General features: G+C 60.7%; 1 protein-coding gene across 4 annotated transcripts; it reads right to left on the reverse strand.

The window, feature by feature from the left end:
• Positions 1-2,201: 2,201 nt before the first annotated feature.
• LOC122205059 (skin secretory protein xP2-like) lies at positions 2,202-19,982 on the reverse strand. 4 transcript variants are annotated; one of them, XM_042913078.1, is made up of 6 exons: positions 19,450-19,982; positions 19,032-19,190; positions 14,814-15,048; positions 14,468-14,530; positions 14,110-14,359; positions 13,251-13,806 (listed from the first exon to the last, which is right to left on the reverse strand). In XM_042913078.1, exons 3-6 carry the CDS (start codon positions 14,949-14,951, stop codon positions 13,295-13,297), a joined length of 963 nt encoding a protein of 320 aa, XP_042769012.1. In that variant the 5' UTR covers positions 14,952-15,048; positions 19,032-19,190; positions 19,450-19,982; the 3' UTR covers positions 13,251-13,294. The 4 variants fall into 4 exon arrangements, 2 of the variants coding, with proteins under 2 accessions (XP_042769012.1, XP_042769013.1); XM_042913079.1 differs by lacking the exons at positions 19,032-19,190; positions 19,450-19,982 and having other exon boundaries at positions 14,814-16,501; XR_006195889.1 differs by lacking the exons at positions 13,251-13,806; positions 14,468-14,530; positions 19,032-19,190; positions 19,450-19,982 and adding an exon at positions 2,202-2,643 and having other exon boundaries at positions 14,814-16,501.
• Between the last annotated feature and the right edge of the window lie 1,234 nt (positions 19,983-21,216).

The raw sequence follows: 21,216 nt of genomic DNA on the forward strand, positions 1-21,216 counted from the left end.
CTCCGGGTCTCTGCTCCTCTGTTCCTTGTTGTCCTGTGCGCTCAGGGGGGACCAGTGGGTATGCAGTCTGGTTGCTCAGTCTACGGGAGTCCAGCTGAACCTGCAGGTCATTCTTTCACCAAATCCCATCGTCCCGCACTCGCTAAGTCCAGGCCTCGACCCACAGCCCCCATCCTGTCCCTGAACCCACGCTGGTCATGGGGAGCAAATCTGCAAGCGCTTCTGAGACCAGCAGGCCGGGACCCCAGGAGCAGACCCAGGGAGAGGAGAGGGCTGCCCCTGCATCCGGCAGAGGAGCTGAGGGTGGGGCAAGGGGCCCAGACCCACATGTGAACGAGGGCACGTTCGGAGGGGCCTGTGTGCCCAGCAGGCTCACCCTGGGCTGGAGAGAAGGCCTTGCACTTTGGAGAAGGCTGGGAGGGACGAAGGTCCAGCCTCCCTCATCCACTGTGCGGGTTGGGGCCGCCTTGCCGTTCAGGCTCCACAGGCTGGGACCTGGGGCAGGTGGTCTGGACCTTCTGGACTCGTGCTTCCTTGCAGGCACATGTGCAGCGGCCTCCCTCGCAGACTCGCCAGAGGGGACACAGTGCAGGAAGATTCAGACCCTGCAAAGGAAGATGCCACGTGGGGGATCCCGTAGGGTCGTGTTCGTTGATGAGGTCACAGTGCTCGGCACATGGCAGGCACCTGAGATCCCCGGCTGAATTAGGGAAGGAGGAAGGGAAGGAGGGAGGGAGGGAAACCATAGAAGTGGGGTCCACACCAGGTCAGGTCAGAGGTCCCGTCAGAGGGCGTCACAACTCGGGCCCTGGAAGGGGGCACGGGACACGTCCTTCTGTCCCTCCAGCGCTGACCTGCCTCCACGTGGGACCTGTTGACCTCCTGGATCGTCTCCACCTCCTCCGCAAACAACGCTGAGTGTTCCCAGAAGGGGGACAGCGGGCAGGGGCCAAGGAGGGGCTTCCGGAATCCAGTGCCCTGGGGGACTCTGGGACAGCCTTCCAGGTGGCCCTTTATGTCCTCCAGGCACCAGGCCACGATTCCACCTCATGTCTCAGGGAATGTGCCAACCCATCTAGAAGGCCCGTTATGTCCCCATGTCACAGATGGGGACACCGAGGCTAATAGCACAGCCTGGGTCACTAGTAAGACGAGCTGGGTCAGGAAGCCCATCTCCTTGACTTTGGATTGTCCTACCCGCAGGCCTGCATCTTGGCGTCCTGGGGCTCAGGGTCCCTCCTCCTGGGGGATCTCACCACCCGCCGAAGGCCCCCCCTCACTGATCTCAGGGGAGCAGAGCTGACCAACCTGCCTGGGGCCCCACATGGGGCTGGGGAAGGGTCGACTCCGGGCTCTGGGGACTCTCCCAGTATTGGGCCAGCCGGTCCCCTGCAGGACAAGGACTTCTCACTGGGGATCGGCTGGGGCCTCTGCTTCCTCACGTGGACACCTAGGCTGCCGGTCCCCAGACCAGAAACCTGCCCGTCTGAAGGCCACCAGCGCTGCCTCCCTCGGGTCTCACTTGCCCGAGTCCCTCCCAGGGACCCCCCCGCATCTCTGACGCCTGCTCCCATGGGGGTCGCCTCCCCTTGGACTGGGACGGGTCTGGCCTCCATCCCGGGGAACGCACTGGCTTTGGTGCATTATTTGGCCCAGAGGCCTGTGAACCGTTCTGGCCCTGGGTCGTGAGGGATGCTCTCCCCTCTGTGGTGTGACCGTCCAGCCTTCCGCATCTCCCGGTTTCTGTCTGGGCCACGGGAGGACTAGCCGTGTCCTGTCTCGTGTCAGGCTGTGGTGTCACGGCACAAACAGGGGTCTCCACCCTGAGACTGTGCCCATTGTAACCGAAGGGGCCTCTTTTAACCCACCTAATCTTTAATCCATTGTGATTTCAAGGTCAAAGGAGAAAACGTCTATTTCAAATGACCACAAAGTACGAAAATGAATCTGTCCCATATGAAAAGTCGGTGCAGACCCAAAGTATCTCTGGCGAGATTCCACTTGAAGGAAGCCTCCAGAGTAGGTAACGGAACACGGAGAGAAAGCAGACTGGGGGTTCCCAGGGGCTGGCGGGGGCACGAATGGGGAATGAGGTTTCCGGGTACACGGTGACCTTTGGGGACCGAATTATTCTGCAACAATATTCTGTGGCGTGGTTCACAGAATCGTGAGCATGCCCAGCGCTCAGGAATTGCACAACGTAAAACAAATAAAATTTTTATTGAAGATTAATGTGGATTTTAAACAAACCACGAACAAATAAAGTACCACCTGAAAAGTAGAGGAGAGAAAGGATAAGGGAGAAGAGGAAGAGTCATTCTGGTGGGGGGGCGGAGACTGGGATTGGAGCAAGAATTAGAAATACAATAAACACCCTTTGTAGGCCTTCGGGCCCTTGATTTGTGGCCGGCATCCATGCGGGAGCAAGGGCGGTGGCAGGAACGGTGTCGGGAGCAGAAGCAGGACCCAGCTGACTCTGTTCAGGTGCCCGCTGTCCCAGCACAGGTCCCAGGTCACCTGCTGGCTCTCCGGCCCCTGCAGGAGTCGCCCCAGACTCCACCCCTGCCTGCAGAGACGCCGAGGACCCCGATGCCGTTGGGCCGGGCTCTGGAGCCACACCGGCTTCTGCTCCTGCCCCGGACTCTTGAGAAGGAAACAGAGTGATGGTTGCAGCGGCTCCAAGGCCTCAGGGTGAGAGGAGGGAAGGTCCCCCCGCCCCCCACCCACCCAGCGCCGGCCTCTCCAGGGGCCTTTGCAGACACACAACTCAACCCAGAGCCGCCCCGAAAAGCCGCGGCCAGGAACCCACACCAGAACCTCTGCCCCCCTGCAGGCCACAGTCCAGGGCTCTCAGTCTCTGCTCCTGGCCCCACACCAGCCCCTGGGGGCTCCTCCCTGGGTGGCCCAGCACCGCCCGGACCCCGTGAACACACATCTGCCACCCCAGCCTTCTCACCCTCGGGCTCTGGCTCCAGGGGCTCCGGGTCCTGATCCCAGGACCGGTGAACCAGGACCCTGTGGAGGGGCCAGGGCGGTGAAGGAGGCCTTCCCAGGCCAACTCTAGGCCCTGCGTCCAGAGACCTCCGTGCGGCCACTCTCCCCCTGGGTCCAGGGTGGCCCTCCTGGGCGACGGGGCACATGCACAACTCTGTAGGGCGGGTGAATCGGGATTCCGCCAATCGTTTCCCGATTTCATCGGTTGATTTCTGTAAAGACAGTGACCGCGGACGGCCCGGAGACATCACAGCCCTGCCCGGCCATCCTCAGTGTCCTTCCGCCCTCTCTCCCCGCTGCTCCCAGATCGGACACAGACCTCAGTGTGCACAGACCTGCGCCTGGGACACAGTGACATCCACCTGCAGGGCTTGTGATGAACCTCGAAGACAAGAGGACCACCCCAGCAGACCCTGTCCCTCCCATCCAGCCTTGACGGGGATGTGAGCCTGACGCGCCCACCAGGCATCTGACCCCTTCATCACTCTGCCCCTGCTCAGGTGGGCCTTCCACACACGACCCCTCCTTACACACAGACACACACACACACACACACACACACACACACACACGGGGGGGCTTCGGGCCACACAGGTCAGATCAGAGTGGTGTCGGGCTGGACTGGATGTCTCTGGGTCTCCTGTGTTACCTTTGGGTCCCTGCGAGATAGAGACCTGAGGCGTCCTGTGCAAGACCTGACCCACTGACTCCAGGGTCGGGAAGCGTCGCGGCCGCGGGCTCCCCTGAGCCGGCAGCCACGGGACACGGGCACACAACAGGAGAACATGTTCGTCAGGCGAAGGTGTCCCAACGAATGAGCCCAGTCGGGCGCTGTCTCCAGAACGTGGGTGCCTGGTGACCCGGGTTCCGAGTTCTGTTGGGCTCTGTTACCAGGGAGGTGAGGTCACTTCCTGGGGCCCCCTTACCCGGCTTCCTGCTCCTACAAGAGCCCCTCCCAGGCTGCAAAGGGCTCCCCTCCACCCCATGCCCTGTCCCTACAGTGACACGAACACAGCCCAGACACGTCCCCGCGAGGCCTGGTGCGGCCGGTGCCACGGCTTTGGGGCCACAGCGCTGGGTTCAGACCTGGGTTTTCCCCCTGACCAGTGCTGGGACCTGCTCAGACCCTGTGCCTCCCAGGGCCCCCCGGTCTCCCCGTCTGCACAGTGGGGTCCTTGTGGCATCTACTTGTAGGGGCGCCATCAGGGAGACACCTGTAGACACGTCCCGTGCCTGCTATCCCATGAGGCTCGTGGGCACACGTGGCCGTGGAAGGATGAGGAAGGGGTGGGCCTGGCACGGAACACACTCACGCGGGCCTGGGTCCTCTCCGGGTCCAGGCACAGCCACCCCTCCTGCCTGGGTCCCGGGGGAAGGTGGAGGTGAACTCGTTCACACCCTGTGCCCACTGGACACGCACTCCAGGGGCTCCATTACATTTGGGCTCGGGTCCCAGTGCCTGGTCTGGGCCTAGGTTCTGGGCGGTCCCCACTGTGGCTCCCCGCCTTCCCGAATCCTGGTCCCACGTCCCTCTGTCACCCCTCCTGTCCCGGGTGGGCGGCCCATATGACCGGGTTTAAGGGTTAGTATATAATGACTGGGTGTCATTTCTGGGCCGATGCATGGAATTTCTGGTTTCCTCTCTCCTGGGTCATTCTCTGTCTCTGCCTCGGACTCTGTCTCTCTCTGTGTGTCTCACAGGAGCAGGGCCTTTGGGCTCCAGGGTCCGGGTGACAACCCTCAGAAGCCTCCCTTGTGGCCCGTGTCCCTCCCATGGCCCCGTGCTCAGCTCCCTCACGAGGCCTCCTCGCCCCGGCCAGGGCACTGCCTGGGGAACCACTTCCTAATGAGGAACCGAGGCTCCAACAAGGAGGGTCTTGACCTCGGTCCCCACACCAGGGTCCATGCTCGGCCACGTGCTGCACACCCAGGTCCTCTGTCCTCCAAGCCCCCAGGCTGCCCTCTGCTCAGAAGGACCCTGAGGGAGTAGGAAGCATTTTCCCAGGAGGGGAGATCAGAGGGCCAGGGATGAAGATCCCAGGACACAGGGTCATCTATGAGCCTGTGGGGCACTTGGGACACTGTCTACGCAGCCCAGTTTAGGAGGAGGAAGCTGAGTCCTTCTGTGCTGTAGCCCCATCCACACTTCCTAGCTCCACGGGCCCAAGGTGGTGGACACAGGACCCCAGACCCCATCCTCCCCTAGTTCCTGGCAATCCCCCCGGACACCTTGGGGACCCCCTGACCTTCAGCCGGCATGTCCTCCTCCCCATGCTGTGGGTCCCGGGCTATTGCCAAGAATCCTGATGTCCCTGCCCCATGGCCCCACTGCCTCCAGCCTTTCTCTTCTTTCCCCCGTACTACCCACTCCCTCCCAGTGTGGACTCCCCTCTGATCCCCAGCTGGGCAGTCAGTGTCAGCGTGTGTGTGTGTTTCTGTGCGTGTGAGCCTTTCTGGAGATGTCCAGAGGTCACAGCCTCACACGGACGGGGTGGATAGGGAAGCACAAGCCTCTCAGGGGCTCTCATTCCCAGGGGGAATGCCATGTGGGGGTAGAGGCTGGCCTAGGACTGGAGACCAGCCCTGCTCCTTGGACCATGCAACCTCGCATGTCCTGGGCCAGTCCTTGCCTCTCCTGACCTCAGTGTCCCCACTGTCCCTGAGGATCAGATGGGGAAGTGCATCAGCATGCACCTGCACCTGGCAAGCTGCGGTGACCCCGACTCCTTACCTGACATCCGGAGCCCCCTGAGAACTGGTCCAGATGCCCTCCCCAGTGTGTTCCCTTCCCCCCTCCCTAGTGTTTTCCTCCCCCAGGGAGCCCACCATCCCTGGCCCCTCAGAGCCCCCTGCTACCACTGCCTCACTTCATGGCTCTTCTTGTTCCCCGAGCGCAGAAGGGACCTAAGGCTGTGAGTGGTCCAGGGAAGCCAGGTCAGCGTGATGCTGGGCGCCCGGCCTGGCAAAAGGAGGGGTCCTGGACACAGCTGCAGTGTAGGGCTGGCCTGGGATGCCAGCTGAGGTAGAAATTGCCTGGAAGCCTCATCCACTCCTGTCTGTAGTTGCTTATCTACCCAACAACCCAGACCTGGACAGTGGCCCTGTGGATGTCTGGTGTCCACAACAGGTAGAAGGTTCCTCTGGGTAACTAGAAAAGAGATCAAAGGCAACCTAAATATCTTAGATCGAAAGAAATTATAACGATAAAGGAAACAGAGGAGCCCTCGAGAAAATCGGTAAAAACAACATTCTTTCTTCTAGAGATTTACAAAATTGACAGAATAGACAAAAACTGAACAATTTCATACCAAGAAATTGGCTGAGATGAAACGCATCAATTCTGAGACACACACAAACTACCAGAACTGACTCCAGAAGAAATGGAAACCGCGAGCAGACCTGGAATAAGTGCAGAGACTGAAGCGGTACCAAGAGCTTTCCAACAAAGCCAACCCCAGAGCCTGACGCTCTCACTGGTGCTTTGGCCCACACGGTTCAAGAAGGATCCATTGTTGCAGGATGAGCTTTGACAAAATCTACAACCTTTCATGACAAGTGCTGCCAATGAAATAGAAATAGGAGATTGCATTATGACAAAGGGTATTTAGGAAAAAACTCACATGTGTGTCATTCTCAGTGGTTAAACACTGACCGTTTTCCCCTTATGATGGTGAATAAGGGAAGGATGCCCTCTTCCAACACCTCATTTCAACAGCGTAATGGAAGTTTGGTCACAGCTACTACACCAGATGGATAATTTAAAAGTTCTCGAATGGACAAGAAGGAAAATACGTGTATATATTCCATGACCTTACGGGCAAAATATCATGGAATAAAAACATTCTGTGTGAGATTATAATACTTTCACCAAGCTATGGGCAGAGAAGTCCAACACATATGGATCAATGGAATCCAACTGGGAATCAATGAATAAATCCGTACGGGTATGGTCACTTGTTTATGAACATGGGTGCCAAGACCGTTCCGTGCGGTAAAAACGGAGTATTCGCAAACGGTGTTGGGAAACCAGATTCCACACAGAAAAGCGTGAACTCAGAACATTACCTGAGACCACGGAAAACAATGATCTCCAGGGGCACCTGGGTGCTTCAGGCAGTGAGTGGGTCATCCAACGTCAGCCCAGGTCATACCTCACAGTTCAGGAGTTTGAGCCTTGTAGCTGGCTCGTTGCCATCATCATGGACCCCGCTTCGGATCCTCTGTCCTCCCCCCAACCGCCGCTTGCCCACTCATGCTCTCCCTCTCAAATATAAGGAAAACATTTTCTCAAGGGCAAAAATCTTAACGCCCCAGAAATCAATAAAGAGCACTTAGAGGGTAATCTTCATTCCCTTGGGTTTGGCAGTCGTGTCTCTAATGTAGCACCGGAGGCAAGGCAACCAAGGAGAAAAGAGACACACGGGACTTCATCATTGCCAAAACGTTTTGTGAATGACTGACAATCTCAAACGAATGTAAAGAAAACCCAAAGAATGGTAGGAAATGTTGGCACACCGTAATTCTGATAAGGGTATTGCATCTGGAATATACAAAGAAAAGGAAAAGCGAACCGACACCGCACCACCACAGTAACACGCCTTCCCACACCCACAAGGAGGGGCTCTACTGAATACACCGACATCACACCTGTTGGGGAGGATTTCGAGAACTCGGAACCCGCTTACGTAGCCGAGGGAGACGTAAAACGGTGGAGCCTCTGTAGCAGAACGTTTGGCACGTTCTCGAAGAGTCAGGCGTATGCGTATCATTTCACCCAAGTTGTCTATCGTACAACCAGAAGAATCGAGTTCAGGTGCTCTAACGAAAGCCTGTACGTAAATATTCATAGCAGCACCATTCACAATAACCCTTTATTCGTTCGGGCACAAAGGACTGAAGTGTGGATACGGGCTACAGTGTGATGAACTCGGTGTTTGTTTCTAGAGAGAGAGAGAACGTACACACAGTGTGAGGGGCAGAGGGAGAGGGAGAGAGACTCTGAAGCGGAGTCCACGCCCAGCACAGAGCCCGTCTCTGGGTTCCACCTCGTGACCCTGAGATCATGACCTGCGCTGCAGTCAAGAGTCTGATGTGTAAGCAACTGAGCCTCCCAGGGGCCCCCGACGTAGGTGAACTAGAAAACGTTATACTAAGTGGCAGAAACCAGACACAAAATACCACACGCTGTAGGATCCCACCCGTGTGAAAAACTCATAATGAGAAGTAAAGAAATAGTGACGGGAGCCACGTCGCTGGTTGCCGGGGAGCACGGGGGGTCGGCAAGAGCAAGCGCCTGACCCCTCGGCGGGGACCGGTTTTCTGCCTGGGGTGATGCGGATGTTCTGGAACTAGATAGTGGTGATGGCGCCCGGCAGAGGAAGCGTAGTTAGGGTCAGGGACTTGTACCATGTTAAATGTTTAAAACGAGAAAGTCGAGGGGCACCTGGGTGGCTCCGTCAGTGAAACGTCCGACCTCGGCTCAGATCATGATCTCATGGTTCGTGAGTTCGAGCCCCGCGTCGGGCTCTGTGCTGACAGCGTGGAGCCTGGAGCCTGTTTCAGATTCTGTGTCTCCCTCCCTCTCTGTCCCTCCCCCGCTCGCACTCTGTGTCTCTCTCTGTCTCAAAAATAGACGTTCAAAAAATTAAAGCGAGAAAGTCCATTTTATATTACATTTAAGACATGAATACACGCACTTGTGAAAAGAAACAAACCAAGAAAAGAGAAAGAATGCCTTCCCGGGTGAGGACGGGAAGAATCCGGTCTGGAGCTGGCACTGGCCGTGTCTCGTAAGCGGTGCCGAGGCAGGCGGGAGCCGGGTCTGGCTCTGGAGCTGGTGCTGGCGGGGGTCTCGCCGTGTCGAGGGCACCGGCTCCGCGTCAGGAGGGGATGCGAGAGCGAATGCGGGGCCGGCTCTAGTCTGGGCCTTTGGCCGGCTCTGTCTCCGCGAACGTGTCAGAGCGGGTCACGGCCCTGGAGCTGGGAGCCCAGCCGACACCGGGGCGGGTGACAGAGCGTCTCTGTCTCTGGAGTCTCCGGGCAGTGACCTGGGGCCTGTGCGGGGACAGCGGGCACCTGAGCAGAGTCAGCTGGGTCCTGCTTCTGCTCCCGACACCGTTCCTGCCACCGCCCTTGCTCCCGCATGGATGCCGGCCACAAATCAAGGGCCCGAAGGCCTACAAAGGGTGTTTATTGTATTTCTAATTCTTGCTCCAATCCCAGTCTCCGCCCCCCCACCAGAATGACTCTTCCTCTTCTCCCTTATCCTTTCTCTCCTCTACTTTTCAGGTGGTACTTTATTTGTTCGTGGTTTGTTTAAAATCCACATTAATCTTCAATAAAAATTTTGTTTTACGTTGTGCAATTCCTGAGCACTGGGCACGCTCATGACGCTGTGAACCACGCCACAGAATATTGTTGCAGAATAATTCGGTCCCCAAAGGTCACCGTGTACCCGGAGACCTCACTCCCCATTCATACCCCCGCCAGCCCCTGGGAACCCCCAGTCTGCTTTCTCTCCGTGTTCCGTTACCTACTCTGGAGGTTTCCTTCAAGTGGAATCTCACAAGAGATACCTTTGGGTCTGCACCGACTTTTCATATGGGACAGATTCATTTTCGTACTTTGTGGTCGTTTGAAATAGACTTTTTCTCCTTTGACCTTGAAATCACAATGGATTAAAGATTAGGTGGGTTAAAAGAGGCCCCTTCAGTGACAATGGGCACGGTCTCGGGGTGGAGACCCCTGTTTGTGCCGTGACACCACAGCCTGACACGAGACAGGACACGGCTGGTCCTCCCGTGGCCCAAACAGAAACCGGGAGATGCGGAAGGCTGGACGGTCACACCACAGAGGGGAGAGCATCCCTCACGACCCAGGGCCAGAACGGTTCACAGGCCTCTGGGCCAAATAATGCGCCAAAGCCAGTGCGTTCCCCGGGATGGAGGCCAGACCCGTCCCAGTCCAAGGGGAGGCGACCCCTGTGAGAGCAGGCATCAGAGATGTGGGGCGTCCCGGGGAGGGACTCGGGCAAGTGAAACCCAGGGAGGCAGCGCTAGTCGCCTTCAGACGGGCAGGTTTCTGCTCTGGGAACCATCCAGCCAGGTGACAAGGTGAGGAAGCACAGGTCCCCAGAGACAAGTGTGACGGAATCCCGTCTCCGGAAGAGAGAGTCCTCAGGCAGAGAGGAGGGACCGGGGGCTCCAGGGGGACGCTGTCAGCCTGCCGGGAACCAGCCCCTCTGGCTGCAGGTACACCCAGGTGGCAGAGGGGAACTGAACGGGACAGCAGTGCGTGGCTTGCCTCGCTTTCCCCATCCAAGGCCAACGTCCTCTGCAGCCCTTGCCACTCCGCCCCTCGTCTCAAAGCAAAGTGGTCTCTTCACTCAGGTTCCCTGGTGCCTGTTCAGGACAAGGATGCCTGCTGGTAAGAAAGAGGAGAACCGGCGGGGCTCACCCAGCCCGGGGGCCCTGGCAGACAAGCCGGCACTGGGCCTGTGGGCCACAGCCCTCTCCTGCCCCCACCGGCACCGTCTGCCCTCTGTCCGCTGACCCCCACCTCTCAGGAGACAAATCCAGCCCGAGGACCGCCTCGGGGCCGGCCTGGGAAGAGCTGGGTGGAAGGACAGGTGAGGGGAGACACAAGGGGTGTTCTCGACTCCCAAATCTGACGACCGAAGTCTGGGAGGCGAGAGGAAGATGGGAGGAAATGCAGGCTGTGCGTTTGCACGTCTTCCTAATAGGAGAGGTGGGTGGGTGACGCAGGGACTCGGGCAGAGACCTGATGCCTTCAAGGGAGCCGGGAGGAGGATCCGAGAGAACCAGAGCAAACCCACAAAAGCACAGGGGCGGCGGGAGGTGCCGCAGACATACGTGTGCAGGTCCTCCAGGGCCCCCACCCTTTGCTCTACGTGTGTGTGTGTGTGTGTGTGTATGTGTGTGAGTGTGTACGATGGTTACAAACCTTGGTGAATATGGCTTACGTGTCTTCTTAGGGTGAGGAGGGCCATGGGGACGGCGCTCCCCCTTGCTGGCTGTGGCCCAGAGCCCCTGGGTGGGGTCCGGGGCTCGCTTGTGGGATCCAGGTGCGTGCACACAGCGGGGAGCAGACAGGGTGCTGAGGGCAGGCAAGGACGCATCCACAAAGGAACAAGGACAGAAGCGGTTTCTGCTCTGGGGGGTGGGGCAGAAGCTGTTAGGATCTTGTGCTTGGATTTGGGGAACTGCGGCTGGCAAGGCACAGCTGTCCCGGTGACGCTCCCTCAGGGCGCCCGAGTCCACCTGCCCCTGGGGGAGCACCTGAGACCCTCCGCTCTGCCTGAGGGCTCTGTCCTGCCCCAGGGGCGCCTCCTCTCCTGCCAGCCGGGGCCAGCCTGCCACCTGGGAGCGCAGGTACCCCGAATGCCCTGGGGACAGGGCCGGTCCGGGTAGGACACCGTCTCCCAGCGGACTCGAGCGCCAGGCCGCCACGGTGCTCCCCCTCCTCCTCCGGGCTGCGTGGGCCCAAGTCCTCCTCTGCTCAGGGACCACCCTCTGTCCAGGCTCCACACGCTGGCACTTGGGGCAGGTCGTCTGGACCTTCTGGACTCGTGCTTCCTTGTCGGGAACGTGAGCAGAGGCCTCCCTCCCCGACTCGCCAGAGGGGACACGGCCAGGAACATTCAGACCCTGCAAAGGAAGATGCCACGTGGGGGACCTATCGGGTCGTGCTCACTGAAGAGGTCACGGTGCTCAGCACACAGCAGGGACCTGAGTTCCCCAGCTGACTTAGGGAAGGAGGAAGGGAAGGAGGGAGGGAGGGAAACCATAGAAGTGGGGTCCACACCAGGTCAGGTCAGAGGTCCGGTCAGAGGGCGTCACAGCTCGGGCCCTGGAAGGGGGCACGGGACACGTCCTTCTGTCCCTCCAGTGCTGACCTTCCTCCACGTGGGCCCTGCTGACCTCCTGGATCATGTCTACCTCTTCTGCAAACAACGCTGAGTGTTCTCAGAAGGGGGAGAGCAGGCAGGGGCCAAGGACGGGCTTCCGGAATCCTGTGCCCTGGGGGACTCTGGGACAGCCTTCCAGGTGGCCCTTTATGTCCTCCAGGCACCAGGCCACGATTCCACCTCATCTCTCAGGGAATGCGACAACCCATCTAGAAGGCCCGTTACGTTCCCATGTCACAGATGGGGACACCAAGGCTAATAGCACGGCCTGGGTCACTGGTAAGATGACCTGGGTCAGGAAGCCCATCTCCTTGACTTTGGATTGTCCTACCCGCAGGCGTGCATCTTGGCGTCCTGGGGCTCGGGGTCCCTCTTCTTGGGGGACCCCACCACCCGCTGAGGGCCCCCCCCTGAACTCAGGGGAGCAGAGATGACCACCCTGCCTGGGGCCCCACATGGGGCTGGGGAAGGGCCGACTCCGGGCTCTGGGGACTCTCCCAGTATTGGGCCAGCCGGTCCCCTGCAGGACGAGGACTTCTCGCTGGGGATCAGCTGGGGCCTCTGCTTCCTCACGTGGACACCTAGGCTGCCGGTCCCCAGACCAGAAACCTGCCCGTCTGAAGGCCACCAGCGCTGCCTCCCTCGGGTCTCACTTGCCCGAGTCCCACCCCGGGACGCCCCGCATCTCTGACGCCTGCTCCCATGGGGGTCGCCTCCCCTTGGACTGGGACGGGTCTGGCCTCCATCCCGGGGAACGCACTGGCTTTGGCGCATTATTTGGCCCAGAGGCCTGTGAACCTTCTGGCCCTGGGTCGTGAGGGATGCTCTCCCCCCTGTGGTGTGACCGTCCAGCCTTCCGCATCTCCCGGTTTCTGTTTGGGCCACGGGAGGACTAGCCGTGTCCTGTCTCGTGTCAGGCTGTGGTGTCACGGCACAGACAGGGGTCTCCACCCCAAGACCATGCCCATTGTCACCGAAGGGGCCTCTTTTTTCCTACCTAATACTTAATCCATTGTGAATTCAAGGTCAAAGGAGAAAAAGTCTATTTCAAACCGCCACAAAGTACAAAAATGAATCTGTCTCGTCTGAAAAGTCAGTGCAGACCCAAAGGTATCTCTTGTGAGATTCCACTTGAAGGAAACCTCCAGAGTAGGTAACGGAACACGGAGAGAAAGCAGACTGGGGTTTCCCAGAGGCTGGCGGGGGACGAATGGGGAGTGAGGGTTCGGGGTACACGGTGACCCTTGGGGACCGAGATGTTCTGCAGCAAAATTCTGTGGCGTGGTTCACAGCGTTGTGAGCGTACCCAGTGCTCAGGAATTGCACAATGTAAAATAAATAAAACTTTTTATTGAAGATTAATATAGATTATAACTAATGAACAAATAAAGTAACAGCTAAAAAGTAGAAGAGAAAAAGGATAAGGGAGAAGAGGAAGAGATATTCTGGTGGGGGGTCGGGGTCAGGGATTGGAGAATAAATTTGAAATAAAACATAACACAAATAAAGTAAAATAAACACCCCGTGTAGGCCTTCAGGCCCTTGATTTCTGACTGGCATCCATATGGGAGCAAGGGCGGGGACAGGGGCAGGGAGAAGGGCATTGACAGGGGCGGGGGAAGGGGCGGGGAGAAGGGCATTGGCAGGAACAGTGTTGGGAGCAGAAGCAGGAACAGTGGAACCAGGAGAAGCAGGAGCAGAAGCAGGACCCAGCTGACTCTGTTCAGGTGCCCGCTGTCCCTGCACAGGTCCCAGGTCACCTGCTGGCTCCCGGGCCCCTGTAGGAGTCGCCCCAGACACCACCCCTGCCTGCAGAGCCCCCGAGGCCCCCGATGCTGTTGGGTTGGTCTCTGGAGCCGCACCGGCTTCTGCTCCTGCCCCGGACTCTTGAGAAGGAAACAGAGTGAGGGTTGCAGTGGCTCCAAGGCGTCAGGGTGAGAGCAGGGAAGGTCCCACCTCACACCAGCGCCAGCCTCTCCAGGGGCCTTTGCAGACACACAACTCACCCCAGAGGCTCCCTGAGAAGCCGTGGCCAGGAACCCACACCAGGACCTCTGCCCCCTTGCAGTCCACAGCACGGGGCTCTCCGTCTCTGCTCCCGGCCCCAACCAGCCCACAGGGGCTCCTCCCTGGGAGACCCAGCACCGCCCAGCCCCGTGCATCCCATCCCCCACCCCCAGCCTTCTCACCCTCAGGCTCTGGCTCCGGGGGCTCCGGGTCCTGATCCCAGGACCCGTGAACCAGGACCATGTCGGGGGGCCTGGGCGGTGAAAGAGGCCTTCCCAGGCCATCTCCAGGCTCTGCTTCCCAAGACCTCCGTGTGGCCACTCTCTCCCCCGGTCCAGGGTGGCCCTCCTGGGCGACAGGGCACACGCACAAATCTGTAGGACAGGTGAATCGGGATTCCGACAGTCGCCTCCCGATTTCATCGGTTGATTTCTGTAAAGACAGTGACCCGCGGATGGCCCGGAGACATCACAGCCCCGCCCGGCCATCCTCAGTGTCCTTCCACCCTCTCTCCCCGCTGCTCCCAGATCGGACACAGACCTGAGTGTGCACAGCCCTGCGCCTGGGACACAGTGACATCCACCAGCAGGGCTCTGGATGAACCTTGGGGACAAGAGGGCCACCTCAGCACACCCTGTCCCTGCCTTCCAGCCTTGACCGGGTGTGAGCCTGACCCGCCCACCAGGCATCTGACCCCTTCATCAGCCTGCACCTGCTCAGGTGGGCCCTCCACACACGACCCCTCCTTCCACACAGACACACACAGACACACACACACACACACACACACACACACACACACAGACGGGAGGGGACCTGGGGCCGCACAGGTCAGATCAGAGCACTGTTGGGATGGACTGGCTGTCTCTGGGTCTCCCTGTGTTACCTTTGGGTCCCTGCGAGCTAGAGACCTGAGGCGTCCTGTGCACGACCTGACCCACTGTCTCCAGGGTCGGGAAGCGTCACGGCCACAGGCTCCCCTGAGCCGGCAGCCACGGGACACGGGCACACAACAGGAGAACATGTTCGTCAGGCACAGATGTCCCAACGAATGAGCCCAGTCAGGCGCTGTCTCCAGAAGGTGGGTGCCTGGTGACCCGGGTTGTGAGTTCAATTGGGCTCTGTGACCAGAGGGGTGAGGTCACTTCCTGTGGCCCCCTTACCCAGCTTCCTGCTCCTACAAGAGCCCCTCCCAGGCTGCAAAGGGCTCCCCTCCACCCCATGCCCTGTCCCTACAGTGACACGAACACAGCCCAGACACGTCCCCGCGAGGCCTGGAGCGGCCGGTGCCACGGCTTTGGGGCCACAGAGCTGGGTTCAGACCTGGGTTTTCCTCCTGACCTGTGCTGGGGCCCTGCACAGACCCTGTGCCTCCCGGGGCCCCCCGGTCTCCCCGTCTGCACAGTGAGGTCCTTGTGGCATCTACTTGTAGGGGCGCCATCAGGGAGCCACCTGTAGACACGTCCCGTGCCTGCTATCCCAAGAGGCTCGTGGGCACACGTGGCCGTGGAAGGATGAGGAAGGGGTGGGCCTGGCACAGAACACACTCACGCGGGCCTGGGTCTGCTCCGGGTCCAGACACAGCCACCCCTCCTGCCTGGGTCCCGGGCCCCGCGGAAGGTGGAGGTGAACTCGTTCAGACCCTGTGCCCTCCGGACACGCACTCCAGGGGCTCATTGCATTTGGGCTCGGGTCCCGTTGCCTGGTCTGGGCCTAGGTGCTGGGCGGTCCCCACTGTGGCTCCCAGCCTTCCCGATTCCCGGTCCCACATCCCTCTGTCACCCCCTCCCCTCCCGGGTGGACGGCCCGTGTGACCGGGTTCTAAGGGCTAGAACATGATGACCGGGTGTCATTTCCTGGCCAATGCATGGAATTTCTGGTTTCCTCTCTCGTGGGTCCATTCTCTGTCTCTGCCTTGGACTCTGTCTCTTTGTGTCTCCTAGGTGCAGGACCTGTGGGCTCCAGGGTCCAGGTGACAACCCTCAGAAGCCTCCCTTGTGGCCCGTGTCGCTCCCCTGGCCCGGTGCTCAGGTCCCTCACGAGGCCTCCTCACCCCAGCCAGGGCTCTGCCTGGGGAACCACCTCCTAATGAGGACCCAAGGCTCCAACAAGGAGGGTCTTGACCTCGGTCCCCACACCAGGGTCCGCTGCTCGGCCACGTGCTGCACACCCAGGTCCTCGGTCCTCCAAGCCCCCAGGCTGCCCTCCGCTCTGAAGGACCTTGAGGGAGTAGGAAGCATTTTCCCAGGAGGGGAGAACAGAGGGCCAGGGATGAAGATCCCAGGACACAGAGTCGTCTATGAGCCTGTGGGGCACTTGGGACACTGTCTACGCAGCCCAGTTTAGGAGGAGTTCTGTGCTGTAGCCCCATCCACACCTCCTAGCTCCATGGGCTCAGCGTTGTGGACACAGGACCCCAGACCCCATTCTACCCTAGTTCCTGTCAATCCCCCCGGACACTTGTGGACCCCCTGACCCTCAGCCGGCACATATCCCCTCCCTATGTGGTGGGTCCCGGGCTATTGCCAAGAATCCTGATGTCCCTGCCCCATGGCCCCGCTGCCTCCAGCCTTTCTCTTCTTTCCCCCATATTACCCACCCCCTCCCAGTATGGACTCCCCTCTGATCCCCAGCTGGGCAGTCAGTGTCAGTGTGTGTGTGTGTTTCTGTGCGTGTGAGCCTTTCTGGAGATGTCCAGAGGTCACAGCCTCACACCGATGGGGTGGATAGGGACCCCCGAGCATCTCAGGGGCTCTCATTCCCAGGGAGAACCCCATGTGGGGGCAGAGGCTGGCCTAGGATTGGAGACCAGCCCTGCTCCTTGGATCCTGCACACCTCACTTGTCCTAGGCCAGTCCTTGCCTCTCCTGACCTCAGTGTTCCCCCTGTCCCTGAGGGTCAGATGGCGAAGTGCATCAGCGTGGCCGTGGTCCAGGCTCGCCCCCAGGGGTAGGTGGAGGGGAGGTGCCCCGGGTACACAGGCCTCCCTCTCCAAGGCCAGCCGGGTCTGTGTCATGGCCAGGTATGCCCAGGGACCGGCACTCAACACCTGTGGATGATCCAGAGGTGACGCTGACGTGCGTGAATCCAATCGCTCCCCGTCTGGCTGGTCCCCCATGTCCCCACCTCCGCCAACTACTCTGGAACCACAACCTTCCTGAGCCCCAGAACCATGCCCTCCCCATCCCGGCAGGCCTCAGGGTGCGAGGCCAGGTGGGTTGGACATCTGGGGACACGATGGCCAGTGACTACACCCACCCCACCCAGCTGGCCTGGACCGCAGACTCCACCCCAGGGTCCAGGTGCATGGACCCTGGGGCATGGCTGGGCCAGGGCTCCTGGAGGCAGCAGTGGAGGCCGACTCAGGGCAGGGAGAAGTCGGTCCTCCCCTTGCCCTTCTCCTTTCCTCCTTCTGCCTTGTCTTCCTGGCAGGACCTTGGACAGAGGTCCATCCTGTGCCTGGCTGCAGCCCTGGGCGGAGTCAGAGGGTGGGAAGAGGCCCTTGGAGGCCAGGGGGCACCTCCAGGAAAACCAAGTGTCAGGGGGCTACTGTAACTGGCCATCCCCCGGGCACTCAGTGATTTCAGCCCTTTGTATACATGAGCCGCGACCCCGGGACCGGGTCCCGGCCCCTTCTTCATCCCACGAGGCCCGCATCCTCCCCAGCGGAGGCCCCGTCGGTGGCAGGCTCTCCCTCCAGCCCCAAGAACTCCGCGGCTCCAGAGGCTCTACATCTTTCGCGGCTGGAGCCCGAGCAGCCATCAGGGGCCTGGATCCGGGCCCTGGAGCCCCTCAGGGAGGACAGGTGAGACCCGGCAGGAGCCAGGAGAGGGCCGAGTGGAGGCTCCTTGAGGTCATGGCCTCCTGCTCAGCCCAGACCCAGGTGTGTGCTGACCCCTAGGGCACCTGGACCCCAGCTGCCGGGCAGGCTCGGGGACAGAGCCCACAATGTGGCTCCTGGTAGCTCACAGGTGTCCCTGTGCCCTGTAGCTACATCTGTCCTACCAGCTGGACTCCCTCCTGCTCGGCCAGCAATACCTGTGGCCAAAAGGAACAGGCCACCGTCAAGGTCTGGGAAGAATGAGTGGCCAGGCAGAAGGGGAAGGCTCGCCCTCGGCTCAGGGGCTCCCTGCCGGGCTGGCGGGGGCTCCGGAGGTGGTTTTCCAGCTCTCTGCTGACCAGCCCTGTGCCCAGAAACACCTGCCTCCCTTCTCTGGGCCTCACTCTCCTGCTCTGTGAAATGGGTGATGCAGGCTGACCCCTCCCATGGCAGGAACAAGGTGGGACCCCAGGGCCCGGGCTGTCCTCCCGGTCCTTCCCAGAGACTCCAGGGCCTGCGCTGTCCTCCCAGTCCCTCCCGGAGACCCCAGGGCCCAGGTTGTCCTCCCGGTCCTTCCCAGAGACATCGGGCTTCAGCTCAGCTTCAACCGCCACACGCCCCGGGGCAGCCTTGGGCCCTCAGGAGCTCTGCCTCTCAGGGTCCGCAAGCACAGCTCCTCACTGCCCCTGTCCTCCCAGCCGGCGGGCGACACCGCATCACCGGTGCCGGCCTGGACGTGACGATCAGCAGCTTGGACGAGAGCATCCACCGAGCTGGCAGGGGGCGCGTCCCTTGTTCCCCTCTCGGAGACCACCGAGGTAGAGACCTCACTTGAAAAACTCCTCTGGCTGGAGACCATCTCTGGACCTGTCAGGGAATCCAGCCCCGGGGGGAGATGACGACCTGCTCTGCTCTACAGAGGGGGAGACTGAGGCAGCATCGTCCTCCCAGGCCGGTGCCTGGGAATCCATGCTTGCCTGGGGGCAAATACCAAGCCCTCAAGCTCCCTCCACATCTAGGATGCTGTGGCTCTGACGACACTGCCTGGTCAGGTCCCCTGCGCCTGGCAAGCTGCGGTGACCCCCGACTCCTTACCTGACGTCCGGAGCCCCGAGTGAACTGGGCCAGATGCCCTCCCCGGGGTGTTCCCCTCCCCCCTCCCCTAGTGTTTTCCTCCCCCAGGGAGCCCACCATCCCTGCCCCTCGAGCCCCCTGCTCCCACCGCCCCGCTCCATGGCTCCCGTCCAGAACACCCTCACCTCTAAGGCTGGCTTCAGAGGTCACCTCCTCGGGGTCCTGCCAAAGCCCAGGCTTCGGGTCAGAGCGACCCGGGCTCACACCCACAGCGGGGCCACGTCAGAGTCCTGTGACACACAAGCTGTATGCCAGCTTCTGGGACCTCGGTGCTCTTTTTGCAGATGGGGTCGGCGGCTCCCACCTCCGCTGGGTGTGTGGGGGATGAAAGCAGGGAGGTGAAGATTTCCGAAGTGGGGGAGCTTGTGGGGGGAGGGGCTCTCGGGAAGGCAGGGGGCGGGGATGGGGAGGAGGGAAAGGCGGCCTGACCTCCCCCCTTGGACTGGTGTCCCCCTCCCCCTCCTCCTGGCTCAGCCACGCGCCCGCATGAACAGCGGAGTGGAGTGTGGGGGCCAGGTCAGCAGGGTGGGGGTGTGTCTCGTTTCCCTCTTGCCCCGTGTCTCCATACCCGCTGCGTCCAGCTGCCCTGCCTGGGTGGAGTGGCCGTGGGCTCAGGCCTAAGGGGATATGAGGGTCACTGAGCGGGCGTCGGAGATCGGATACGTGCGACCCCAGGTGTCGTGGGCTCCTGCCGCGAGGTGGTCCCGTGCGCGCAGTCCCGTGGTCCCGGTGCACCTGCTCAGGCTCCACCTGCCTCGACCTTTGGTGGGAGCACCTCCCCGCCCCCGAGGCTCCCGCGCCACATCCTGCCCAAAGGTGGGAGCCAGGGGCCACTCTAGCCGGACTGGTGAAGCCCCTCCTCCAAGCGCTCATGGAACAGTCAGGAAACTGAGGCAGGAGAGGCAGGGACTGGCCGGGGACCCAGCAGGTGAGCAGAGCCTAGAGGGGCTGGGGGAGGTCTCGGGTCCTAGGCCAGGGCTTCACTTTCCCAGGGGGTTTTCGAGGGAATGAGAGCCTCTAAGATCCTGGAGGACCACTGAAGCCATCCCGTGTGGGGTCCTTTCCTCTGGGCATCCCCGAGTGGGCACAGGTCCACGCAGTTGCATGAAAACACAGTCCCCCGTCCCCCAGTAACTAACCACCCGCGTGGGGGTCAAAGGATGAGTGGACCCTGGAGGTGACAGGGGTCGGGGGAGACAAGAGGTGTGGGGCGGGGACCTTGTCTCCAGGGAACATGCCCATGAGGGGAGCCACAGCAGGCCGATGGCCAGGGGATCCCCAGATACCCCCGTGTGTATCACAGGCACCCCCATTCTAGAGAAGCACCCCAATCAGCTCCCGTGGTTGGAGACCTTCGAATGCGCGACGTGTTCTCATGCTGTGTCCTGATACCTCGAGGCTGTGGTCTCAGGAAAGCCCACAGAGAGAGCCTTTTCCCACCTGCAGACGGTGGGTCAGGTCTCACCCCCGAAGGCTGTGGTCATGTGCTCGGAGGGACGCAAAGGTGACACCGGGAGGCCCAGGACTGGCCGGTCTAGCCTGACACGGCCCTGATCCGACTGGTGAGTCGCACGAGCCTCCCTGTGTCTGTGAGTGTGTGTGAGGTCGTGTGTGTTTGTAAGGATGGGACGTGGGGGGGAAGCCACCAGAGCAGGAGCAGGCTGATGGGAGGGTCATGTCCACACCCCAGGTCAAGGTTGACCGGGAGGGACAGTGTGACTTGTGTAGAGCTACAGGACACAGGGACAAATTCTGGTGTCCGTCCCCGAGCCCGGCCGGAAGCTGGGGTCCAGGTGCCCTAGGGGTCGGCACACACCAGGGTCTGGGCTGAGCAGGAGGCCATGACCTCAAGGAGACTCCACTCGGCCCTCTTGTGTGTTCCGTGCCAGGCGCACCCCTTCCTCATCCTTCCATGGCCACGTGTGCCCACGAGCCTCTTGGGATAGCAGGCACGGGACGTGTCTACAGGTGTCTCCCTGATGGCGCCCCTACAAGTAGATGCCACAAGGACCCCACTGTGCAGACGGGGAGACCAGGGGGTCCCGGGAGGCACAGGGACTGTGCAGGGTCCCAGCACTGGTCAGGAGGAAATCCCAGGTCTGAACCCAGCTCTGTGGCCCCAAAGCCGTGGCACCGGCCGCTCCAGGCCTCGCGGGGACGTGTCTGGGCTGTGTTGGTGTCACTGTAGGGACAGGGCATGGGGTGGAGGGGAGCCCTTGCAGCCTGGGAGGGGCTCCTGTGGGAGGAGGAAGCCAGGTAAGGGGGCCACAGGAAGTGACCTCACCTCTCTGGTCACAAAGCCCAATTGAACTCACAACCCGGGTCACCAGGCACC

The sequence above is a fragment of the Panthera leo genome, chromosome D4, assembly GCF_018350215.1.
Source record: "Panthera leo isolate Ple1 chromosome D4, P.leo_Ple1_pat1.1, whole genome shotgun sequence".
NCBI classification, from domain to species: Eukaryota; Metazoa; Chordata; class Mammalia; order Carnivora; family Felidae; genus Panthera; species Panthera leo.

What these genes read in the sequence shown, in the direction of transcription:
- LOC122205059 (XM_042913078.1), bottom strand. Translation starts at nt 14,951, where the DNA reads ATGTTCTCCTGTTGTGTGCCCGTGTCCCGTGGCTGCCGGCTCAGGGGA. An exon ending in TAGCTCGCAGGGACCCAAAG is followed by an intron (nt 14,531 to 14,813) that starts GTAACACAGGGA and finishes CTTGTCCCCAAG; the next exon opens with GTTCATCCAGAGCCCTGCTG. An exon ending in CCCGGAGCCAGAGCCTGAGG is followed by an intron (nt 13,807 to 14,109) that starts GTGAGAAGGCTG and finishes TTCCTTCTCAAG; the next exon opens with AGTCCGGGGCAGGAGCAGAA.